General features: G+C 40.2%; 1 protein-coding gene across 3 annotated transcripts in view; it reads left to right on the top strand.

The window, feature by feature from the left end:
• Positions 1-12,004, top strand: part of LOC129763375 (SCY1-like protein 2) — a 186,251-nt gene that overhangs the window by 105,125 nt on the left and 69,122 nt on the right. For all 3 annotated transcript variants that reach the window (XM_055762378.1, XM_055762377.1, XM_055762379.1), the window contains one exon: positions 3,152-3,515. In XM_055762378.1, coding sequence (XP_055618353.1) covers positions 3,152-3,515 — 364 coding nt within the window. The remainder of the gene's footprint in view (positions 1-3,151; positions 3,516-12,004) is intronic.

Raw genomic sequence — 12,004 nt, 5'->3', positions numbered from 1 at the left:
ACGGGTCCAATATTTCGCGATAAGGAACAAAAATACTAATTTTCGCCTAAATCAGAGAACCACTATATCGGTTTGGCATGAAATGTCTGTACTGGCTCAAAAATGCAAGAGGTGTATTCTTGTTATCTAGGGATACCATCTGGTAGGAATTGAAAATCAGGACACCTGACACAGTCACGATTATGACCAAACCATTGTGATGTTTTAAGATATAAATAAATAAAAGATTTATTTATTTAACATATTTCTTGGGCGATGCCAATCGAATATTCTGGCAATGTTTCGGTGTTTGGATATGCTTTTCCTAATCAGATCTACCTGTAATGTTTCATTGTTGATTTCAAACTTCTGTTTCAACAAGATGGCTAAATCTAAATACCGCGATGAGCCACCGACACCTAATGAATCACATATGTAGGGTTTCATAATCCCTTTTTTTCAGGGAAAAAGAGGTCCTTTTGGTGCAATTGGTCGGTAAAATGACACTTGCTCATAAAGTGGTCCAATGTACGTTACTCATACAGTGTTCCTTGCATCTCGTTCGTTGTATTCTATTCTTCGGAGCTATTCTTCGAACGCGTTCTCTCATAGGCTCGATTTTAAAAGGGTGCGCGAGCTGCCTGAATTTGCATATTCGGTAATTCGGCATTATTCGGTTTCAATACGGCAGTGCGCTTCGGGGTGCTACCGCTGTACGGAGCACTGCGCCGAAAAGTATGCACATCGCGCTGGAGTGATCGAAGAGCAGTATGAATTTCATGTCGTCTAAAGACGACGCTCGTACACACAGCTCATCGCGCGTATGTCGTCTATAGACGACACTAGTACACAGGACGTCGCGCGGATATCGTCTATAGACGACGCTCGTAACGAAAGGGTTAATTGCAGTTTCTTGCATTGAATTAATCGACTGAATGTTTTTCAATGTTTTTACCCAAATCAAAACACCGAAAAGTAGAACATTTTTTCGATGATTACCCGCATGAACATATAGTGGGGGAATATGGACAGTCTTGTAATATTTATGTAATATTTGTATGTATATCATCGAAATGTCATGAAAGTAGGGGAACAGGGTTGAGAACTTTTGAAAACTAACGATGAGATTAGTAAAACTTAACAATTTAACAATTTCCCGATAATGTCAAGAGCGGGCGGCGCAAGCCAAGTAATCCGTATTAGCGCTGCCGGCGCCAAGCGAATTTTTTTTTACAAATCGTGCGGACATCAAAGTGTTGATAAACGACCGTTCAACGTTCAATTGACCCTTTACAATTTCCTTTTACTATAAGTTTCCTAGTACTTCTACCAAAACTCGTCATTATAATATTCACAATTCTCGTTCAAGACTCTTCAATCACTTGCAAATAACATGTTTCTACCTGTTACGAACCCAGATAAGTGGGGCCGGCAATGACAAATATAAATAATGTTAATGAAGCGCAAATAAGCGCATAGGAAATTTATGGCACTCGAAAACACTCGAAAAAAGTCACAGGGTGGTTGTGTCCGAGACACGACCGCATAGTTGACGTAGGATTCCGTTAGGCTTTCTGTTGATTTGATTATTATGTTTGAAGGATTACATCGTTAAACTCTTTGATAATGGTTTGGTGGCCCTGAGAAGGGCAATTTTGTTTGGTAGTTGGGTATTGTTTGTTGGAATATAAGATAATTATCAATACCGAACTCAATTATCAATTTTTTCATCAGTAAAAACATGTTACTTTAAAATAGAGAAAACATATTTGAAATGGAAAAGGTAATTTTGTTTTATAATTTTTACATTCTGAGCGTTTGTTCAACCCAATGCGAATTTTGATTGGACTAACAACACCTAATATATTTAGAGCATATCACTTTCTGCAATTTTTTCTCGCCGCATGAACATTCCTTGGGTGAAAAGGAACACAACAAAACAGACAGCTTTAACTGAACGACCCGTTCTCGAGCGGGAACACACCTTGGTTTTTATTTATGAAAATTGAAATAAATAGTTTCATATATAAAGTCATTTTTAACACAACTGCTACCATATACAATTTTACAATTACACTTATGCTGAATTTTTCACAATACACTATTGGTCATTGATTAAAAATTTCACGAACATTTAAATTTTATTTCGTATCGTATCACTCACCATACTTGCAATATAAAAATGCTCCCGACTTGCATATATTTACAATGCCGATTTCCCCCATGCAGCTTGGTTTTAATGTCTGTTAGGGAACACATTTCAACAGGAACAAAAGTTCCCCCTACTTTCATGTATGTGCAATGTCGATTTCCCCCAGGCAGCTTGGTTTTGAGGTCTCTGTTAGGAATGTGCATGTGCCGTCAATCTCGACCAATTAGAAGTGGATATTTCCGTTAGAATAGGGGTTGAGATTTTTCAATTGTTCGATAGTTAATTTCATGACATATATTATTCTATTCAATTTAAAAAAATGTTATGGAGTGCCATAGTCGGTTGACGTAAAAATTTCATCAATCCATCATGAAATGACTGAGCAATAAGCGTTTGAAATTAGACAATTTTCACGATGTGCTCGATTTTCGATTTTCAATTTGTACCCCAATATGTTCCCGAAAGACGTAATCCTACGTCAAAAACTTTTTTTGTGCGGTAGATAGGGACCGCATAAAAAAAGTTTCTCTCAAGAAAATAACTCAAATCCCACCGTTCACCGTTCAATTTCCTTTTGTTTCCCTCCTTTGCGATGAGACAGTTTTCCTTTCCGTTTGCGCGTGGCTGTTTTGTACTTTTAGTTGCATGTCGAAACGTGTTGCTGTTAGAAATCATGTCATGCGCAAACTTAGAAAAACTTAGAGCATTTGATGGGAGGCGGGAAATGATTTCAGAAGTGGATAAACGAGACGCAAATATGCTTTCTTCGCACTGAAATTCATATAAATCATCGAAAACAAAACTAAATGGGCGATAACTTCGTCAAATATGCTTCTTTTCACACACCGCACAAAAAAACCGCACAAAAACAGGTCTAATATCTTACTACAATTTCTCATGAAAATCTGGGAACCACTATACTAGTTTTGCATGGAATGGATGTATATATATATAGATTATTTTGCTCTTTTTCTGTCGCTCTATTACATAATTCCAGTACAGTACATATATTAATTGCAGGTATTTACAAAATTGCATCTCATCACGAATTGCTTGGGATTCCGAAAGAGTTTTGTGCCAACAAAGTTTTGCCATTTCTATGGCCTCTATCGATACAAAACGGGCTCACGTTACAGCAATATGGCTCTATAGTAACCTTTATGAACGAACTATCAAAGAAAGTGGAGGTTGAACATATGAATAAACTTCAGCAATTACATATAAAGGATGATTCGGTGCAACTAGGAATAATGCCACCCGCGGCGATAGAAAGCCCTATCGACGATGCCAAAAATGATACAAAAGAATTCAGAAATTCGATACTCGTGAAAAATATAGATGGATGTATCTTCCCAAAGAATAAAGTCAACAATAATGAAGACAAGTAAGTAGAAAATTGAATATACCAGGTGTGCGAGTTAAAAATTGTCCGGTTGATGTTTTAGATATTGTTGGCAAGGTTGTCTTTCAATTTAGCATAAGTCTTTTTTTTCATTGACATTAAACTTGGTTATTCAGCGTATAAAAAATGTCGAGTTTCGTTTCGTATAACGTATAACATTTGCGGCATTTGCTGCTTTCGTTTTTTTTGTCTCATTCGAAGAAAAAGCGATCGAAGCACATCGTTTGCTTGTGGATGCTTATGGTGTAAATGCTCCAGCATTGAAAACATATGAGCGCGGTGGTGATTTCGATCTGAAAGACATAGACCATCCTGGTGTAGCGAAACGATTTGAAGACGAGGAATTGCTCCTTTTTTGACGTAGGACTACGTCTTTCATTTCTATACCGGGGTGTAAAACCAAAGTTTCGAGAACGAAAGCGTTACGCTGGAGACCGAGATTTTGAGCGTTAATAGCTCATAAACAACTGAACGAAATGGTATGATAAACACTTCATTTGAAAGATAAAATGTCTACGCGTCATATACTTGTTACTTTTTCATCCAAAAACTTGTTTCAATAGTCTTAAAATTGCTTTCAAAACAGGCTATTGAAATCACCAATCGGTATATAAGCGAGCGCCGCTCGTAAACCCACTCAGTTATGATTGAACAGCGATTGGAGCATGTTGTCGCTGTTGTTGTGAAGCTAATTTCGTTTATCATGAAAACGCTGATGAACGGTGTCACCAAGAGCCTGTTTGTGCACCTAAGGCCAAAAGGGAATCCATCAGGAGGAGAGTGATGCCACGGTTCCGCTTGAAACATCGGAGCAGCCGCCACACACACATACATACACGCGCGGAATTCTCGTTGCTATCATCGTTGCTGAAAAATAATCTGCCAGTTCCCCTGCGAATTGAAAAATACATTCATGCGAAAGAGTTTATTTTAATGTTTTCTATCCATATAACACTGCAACCAAATACATTTGGTTTTGTTATTTTTCAATCAATCGCAATTAACAGGAAAGCTTCTTAATATTTTTTTCCCCATCAGTGGAAATTTTCGTATCCAATATTGGATGCATAATATGAAAAACGGAAAATGTTTCACATCGCGAAAATCAAATCATTTTCGAGCGATTATTTGCTTTCTACTCATATAATGCTGCGACCAAATACATTTCGTTTTGGATTTTTTCAATCAAGTGCGATCAACGTAAGACCACGTCTTTCGGCAATTTATTAGAGGTGCAATGAATCTTTAGGAATTCCCGCTCTACGCGCACTGGCAAACAATGTTTACTCAACAATTTCTCAAACGAGAAATGGGTGTTGTGAGAAAGGATTAGCGAACGCGAAAACGACAAACGGGAGAAAGATACGTTTGGAGGTTGAAGGAAATTGGCAGAAAACTTCTTCATTCTATCATTCAAATAATGTGATTCATACCACATCGTTTGGCCAGAAAGAGATTATTAATGTTCAAAGGAGGAATCGAGTTCTCCGAGGAAATTACCCAGCGCAAATTAGAGTCGACTATCGATTGCGGCATTCGTACACAAATAATTTTATAATGCAGTTTCACCAAAGTGATTTCTTCGGATATATTCACTACATCATGTCATGTATTTCATATTCTTCATTAAGAAATCCATATCCATGGCACCTATCGGTAACGATTTATTATCGAAACCACGATTTTCGCTAAATGCTCCATTCAGTTCGGCCTGTAAAAAACTTTTCTGTACTCTAATCCATCAAATTTGGAGCCCTGAAAAGGGCCGTTGATTATATGCTAAGCTAATATAGCACGCTCTCCTCGGATACGATGGGCCAGCTGGATGTCCTTGGGCATGATGTGACGCGTTTTGCATGGATAGCACACAAATTGGTATCTTCGAATAAGCCTCCTGCAGCGTCATAGCTGCGGAACTTTGGAAGCGCAAGTCGGTTTTGAAGTCCTGAGCAATTCCTCGATCCAAATGCTGCAAAGGTAGCTGCGGATCAGCAATTCGGTCGACTTCTGATAGCGATGAATTTCACGCAAAGTTCCCGGTCGATAGCGATGTGGCTTCTCCACCTATCCTGCTACTGGTGCGCTTATCCGAGCTGACTTCGTGTGCCTTACCACCGAATGACTAACGAGCTGTCTGCGAAAGACTAACGAGCTCGAGTCCTCACGGTGCGAGAGTAGAGTAAGAAATGAACGAAAGCAAAGGAAGCGTCATTTTATAAACCATAAAAGTATAGAATCTAAATCCCATCCTTATTATATTCGTGAGTATACAGTAAGCTTATATAATAAAGAGGGTGGGGTTTACATTCGATTCTGTTATGTTTTATAAAATGACACTTCCCTTGCTTTCGTTCATTTCTTACTCTACTCTCGCACCGTGAGGACTCGTTTCATCGGGACTAAGCAGACAGCTCGTTAGTCCTTCGGTGGTAAGGCACCACGAAAGCAGCTCGGATAAGCGCACCAGCCGCAGGAAGCGTGAAGAAGCCACATTGCTATCGACCGGGAAATTCGCATGAAATTCGTCGCTATCAGAAGTCGACCGAATTGCTGATCCGCAAGATACCTTTGCAGCATTTGGTTCGTGGAATTGCTCAGGACTTCAAAACCGACTTGCGCTTCCAAAGTTCCGCGGTTATGACGCTGCAGGAGGCTTATTCGAAGATACCAATTTGTGTGCTATCCATGCAAAACGCGTCACATCATGCCCAAGGACATCCAGCTGGCCCATCGTATCCGAGGAGAGCGTGCTATATTGGCTTAGCATATAATCAACAGCCCTTTTCAGGGCTCCAAACTTGATGGATTAGAGTTCAGAAAAGTTTTTTACAGACCGAACTGAAAGGAGCATTTAGCGAAAATCGTGGTGTCGATGATAATTCGATACCGATAGGTGCCATGGATATGGATTTCATAATGAAGAATATGAAATACATGATATGATGTAGTGAATATATCCCCATATCGAAGAAATCACTTTGATGAAACTGTTTACCGTTTGTCGTTTTCAAGTGTTGGGAAAGGGCATTATTTTTGCTGAGTAAATTCCAAGAAAAAATCCATTCCTTCTTTAAGCGTGATTCATTCTGCTTCGGATCAACGGAACAGTGATAATCATTTCATACAAAAGATAAAATGTCCAAGAGTTATATGATTGCTATTTATTGAGTTGGAAAATTGTTTCAATAGCTTAATGATAGCTTCGAAAACAGGTTATAAAATGACGCTTCCTTTGCTTTCGTTCATTTCTTACTCTACTCTCGCACCGTGACGACTCGTTTGTTTGGGACCAAGCAGATAGCAGGTTAGTCTTTCAGTGGTAAGGCACACGAAAGCAGCTCGGATAAGCGCACCAGCCGCAGGATAGGTGAAGAAGCCACATCGCTATCGACCGGGAACTTTGCGTGAAATTCATCGCTATCGGAAGTCGACCGAATTGCTGATCCGCAAGCTACCTTTGCAGCTTTTGGATCGTGGAATTGCTCAGGACTTCAAAACCGACTTGCGCTTCCAAAGTTCCGCGGTTATGACGCTGCAGGAGGCTTATTCGAAGATACAAATTTGTGTGCTATCCACGTAAAACGCGTCACATCATGCCCAAGGACATTCAGCTGGCCCGTCGAATCCAAGGAGAGGGTGCTATATTAGCTTAGCATATAATCAACGGCCCTTTTCAGGGCTCCAAATTTGATGGATTAGAGTTTAGAAAAGTTTTTTGCAGGCCAAACTGAAATGAGAATTTTCGTTTGGATGCCATACAGCATCGAGAAAATTCCGGAAAGATCTAATCGTTGCTGAAAAATAATCTGCCAGTTCCCTGGGAATTGAAGAATACATCCATGCGAAAGAGTTTATTTTAATGTTTTCTAATTATATGGCGAACACAGCGACCAAATACATTTGATTTCGTAATTTTTCAATCAAGTGTAATTAGCTGGAAAGCTTCTGAAGATTATTCTTTCCCATCAGTAGGATATTTTCGTATTCAATAATGGATGCATAACATGAAAAACGGAAAATGTTTCGTATTGCCAAAATTATATAATTTTCAATCGATTATTGCTCAGTCGCCGAAATTTTCATACTCAGAGAGTTCATTCTCCTCTAGTTTGCCTTCCAAATTGCCATCGTAAACCACACCTTCTCTCGATTCAATCACGCACGAAAAGCATACTGAAATGATATTCTGGTGGTGAAACCCATTAATTTTTCGTGAGGCGTCGTGCACAAATTACGTAACGCGATAAGGGGGGAGGGGTTAGATGTTGCGTTACTTTCTGTTTATTAGAGATAGGAAATTGCGTTACGAAAGGGGGGGAGGTTCAAAATCCGGATTTTTGCGTTACGTAATTTGTGCACGACGCCTGAGGACATCGACAAGACAACATCGTTACTGAACGAGCTGAACGGCGAGGGATCGAGGTATTCATTACCTGGCTTGACTTGACCTGAAATGCAATCAGTTTGTTTTAACTGTGAGGGAGCGCAGAAAAGCCGATCGATCAGAAGGAGAAGAGAATGTGACCAACAGAGTATCAGCAATACGGTTCCTCGGGAAGACATAGAAGCAGCCGCCACACACACATACACGCGCGCAACTCTTTTCGTTTGCTGGTTATCGAGAGGAAACCTGGAAAAAAATGATCGTTGCTGAAAAATAATCTGCCAGTTCCCCTTGGAATTGAAAATTACATTCAAGCGAGTTTATTTTAATGTTTTCTATCCATATAATACTGCGACCACATACATTTGGTTTTGTGATTTGTCAATCAAGTGCAGTTAACAGGAAAGCTTCTGAAGATTATTCTTCAGAACAAGGTTTTTTGTATCCAATATTGGATGCATAAAACCTTGAGTCTTCAAAGTAACACTCTCATTTTTGAAGTCACCCAAATATTTATTTATTCATTCATTCAGGATGGATTTAGATTCAACTTCAAACAAATGATCTCTAAATCAACGATAGTCCTACGTCACCCTTGCGGTTATACCATAGATATAACCCACTTCCTGTTTTTTAATTTGAATCCATCTCAAGCACAACAAAAATAGGCAGAAACACTGTATGTGTCCCAAACAGCAATTGGCCATCGTTTGAAAACCAGACCAGATCCTGAAACTCGGAATAAGGTGCCACACAAATTGAGCGGTAGACAAATGGAACATCGCTAAACCATTTATGAAATCTATCTTCAAAGGTATCAAAGAAATTTGAGTTTGCATCGGAATGTCACCGGGGATTAAAACATCACTTCTTTTACCTGGAGAAGTCGGCCCTTCCACAAATTGTTTCGGCCTAAAGACGATGCTCTGTGGTTGTCCTCGGAAAGGAAACCGTGACGTTGAAGATGCCGAAGTGTTATTATTCCCCTTCATCGTGGAGACAAGGATTTTCTTGACTGATCTTGTTAACACCGCTGACAGCAAACCCAATACAATGACAAAGTTGTAATGACCGTATCTTCGGTCATAGCATCCTTGCTCCATGTCAGTACGAACAGTGCGAAGAAAAACAAAAACAAATACAAACCAAAACAGCTCGAATCAACAAAAGGGTTAAAGAGATTAGAAAAAATCTTCGAATAATTCTAAAGACAGATAGAAAGTCTACCGGCGACGAAAAGTCCATTCAACGTTCCAACCTGAAAATTGAGAAAAAAGAGAAATTATTATTGAAATTCAGGTGTAGATCGAGAAAACTCAACGATAATTGAGGAATCGCGGAAATAGGGAAAAGGATACCGTAGCGCGCAAGAGGGTGAAGTGAACTACTTCTTGTAAGTTATGAGTATAAAATTATATAAAATTGAATAATTGTGAAATATAAAATTACAGTTTGAGCTGCCATAAATCACGGGCTGCTACAAAAAATTAGTTCAATATCCGAACAGATCTATTGTTCAAACGTTAGATCTTGAAAAATAGTTCGGTATCTTTTAGGTTGCAGAAAAGCGCTACTACTCTTGCTGAATCGTCCCTCAAGATGTCTCTTACACTCCCGCTGATTCCATGAAGGTTTCGCAGAGCCTTTTCCAGGGACAGGTGTTTCAGCATCTTATAGCCGATACCGTCAGGGTCAGTTGACTCACCTTTGGCGGAACGTAGAGCGACAGAAGTTTCTCGATGGTGAAGTTCCGGTTGAGAGGATTATTAGGACGACTCACAGGCACCACAAAGTTGTTGACCGAAGTGATACCCTGTCGACGGATGAAATCGGGCTCATATTCGGAGATTGAGGACAATCTCGCAAGATATTCCCCGAGCGTGTTCGAAGTATCTACGGAATCGCTGTGGTATACCATCCGCTTGAAGAATGAGGCTGTGTGGCCTTCTCTTCTCATTCCGGATTGATCGCCGTACCCTGATGTGATGGCCTCTATACCTGTTCATGGCAGCTTCCTTCATTGGGTATCCAACTGGTAATCGTTTGGCCGCACGCAAAAACTTTCTGCGCTTCTTGACGTTCTCTTTGATTTCATCCAATGCAGCGCTTTTTCCCCCGGAGTGGTTTTCGTTCTTGGGATGGAGGCTTCGGCCGCCTCCAAAATGGCTTTCTTGAAAGTGGCAATGGTGGGAGAATGTTTGAAAAGCTGTCCAGTCAGCTATTTCGAAGATCCATCTGGGTCTGCGAGTCGTGAGCGGCGGCGGGTCGTTGAAGCTGATGCAGTCGGCTTTGTTCCACTCTAACGTGCCCAGTGCCCTAACGTGTGCCAGTGGAATTTACCCCCGACATTTTTCTGTATATTTGTTTGGGAAACTCGTTTTATCTGTTGGAGTGCGAAGATGGACGAACATAGCTCTCAGTCAAGGATCTCCAGCTCTCCCAAGTTGTTGTACAGCCCAATGATGTTTTATTACAGAGCGAGGTTTGTGGACATACTTTGCTGCTGATGGGCGATGTGATAGGGAATCAGAGGTGTAGTGGTACTGGATGCTACGATTCCCGGTGAAGCGCCTTTCCACCCGTAAGCAGCCGAGAAAACGTGGTTAGATTCGTTGGGGAATTGGGACATCATTGGACGGATTGGGACATCAACTGTGGATGGTGTTGTGTTGGTAGCTTGATGGATCGCAGTGGCAACGATATGCGATGTTGTCGAACGAAACAGCGGTTCGCGGCAACTGGGAGTAAAAGTCTCAACCAGCGTTCGTTCATAGATCAAGTGTGACCAGAGTGGGAGGTTTTATTTCCCTGAATTACACATAAAGTGCTTAATACGCAACCCATATCATAATAAAATATTATATGGAGCATCTGAAAGCAAATCAAATTTATCATGAATGCGCCGTGAGTTATGCAACAAACAATACAAGGGTCAACTGGGAGTAAGTCTCATCCAGCGTTCGTTCACTTGACCCGACGGTGGGAGAAAACGGTTCGGCGTCACTGATTTGAGCTACTAAAACCGGATAAAACGATGAATACAGATCGCCACCAACAACAAAAAATAAATTTGAAATTTTCATTGATGGAAAAGATACACGAATACGGAATGGTCCCAGAGACACGGTAAAGTTATATTACAGCATGACAACGCACGCCGCTAAAGCTGCAAAATATACAATAAAAACTGTTAACGTCGACGCACCCGCCGTATTCTTCACTGGAAAATTTCAACTCATAAATATGAAACCGAAATTCAAACATTAATAGTTAATACAAAAGATTGAAAGTCTATCGATGGTGAATTGTTATGTGTTGACACCTGTTCACAATTAGGGGAAGGCGGGGATAACCCGGGATAAGATGTCCACTCTCTAGATTATTGAAACAATCAACTATTAGACAGTTATAATACATTATTTTAGTATATCGCATTACCCTCAATTATGTATATTCATTGTGGCATTTGTGTGTGTGTATAGGTGTAACGTTATGAGCAAATAACAAAAATAAAATTTTCAGTTGACGACGAGCACCGATTTATTATTTTGCGCGCTGGGAAGTTAGTGTTTCAGTGGTGAAAAGTACATGTCTCGTAAAACCAATGTAATAAAAGTAAACAAACAGATCTGTTAAGTGTATTAATATAGAAAACGGCATGTTTTTCAAGCATTTAATAGAATTATTGAGGCAATTTTGTTCTATTCATACCTGGGTTAAGACGGCCACTATTGTAAGAGATGTGATTTGCCATAAAAGATATCTTTTTTTTTTTTTTTTTATCTTCGCTTATTTCCGCCACTTTAGTGCCAATCACCGACATCAGGGAGGCGACTCCACCTGTTCCTATCTATCAGACTCAACAACTCATGAGCCGGGCCAACTTCTTTTACTTCCGCTCCGAAGGAAGACGTAACCAGAGATTTTTCGCCTCAGAAAATCCCAACGACGCCAGCTGGGATTGAACCCAGGCCGATCGGATTGTGAGGCTGTTACGCTAACCATACAACCACTGGCGCCGTCAAAGATATCTTTTGAACGCAGTTAATTGACGAATTCATTGTGAAAATGACTCTTCTTGTATTGT

The sequence above is a fragment of the Toxorhynchites rutilus genome, chromosome 1, assembly GCF_029784135.1.
Source record: "Toxorhynchites rutilus septentrionalis strain SRP chromosome 1, ASM2978413v1, whole genome shotgun sequence".
Lineage (NCBI taxonomy): Eukaryota > Metazoa > Arthropoda > Insecta > Diptera > Culicidae > Toxorhynchites > Toxorhynchites rutilus.
Note: the sequence above shows the minus strand (reverse complement) of the source record. Positions and strands in the feature narration are given on the sequence as shown.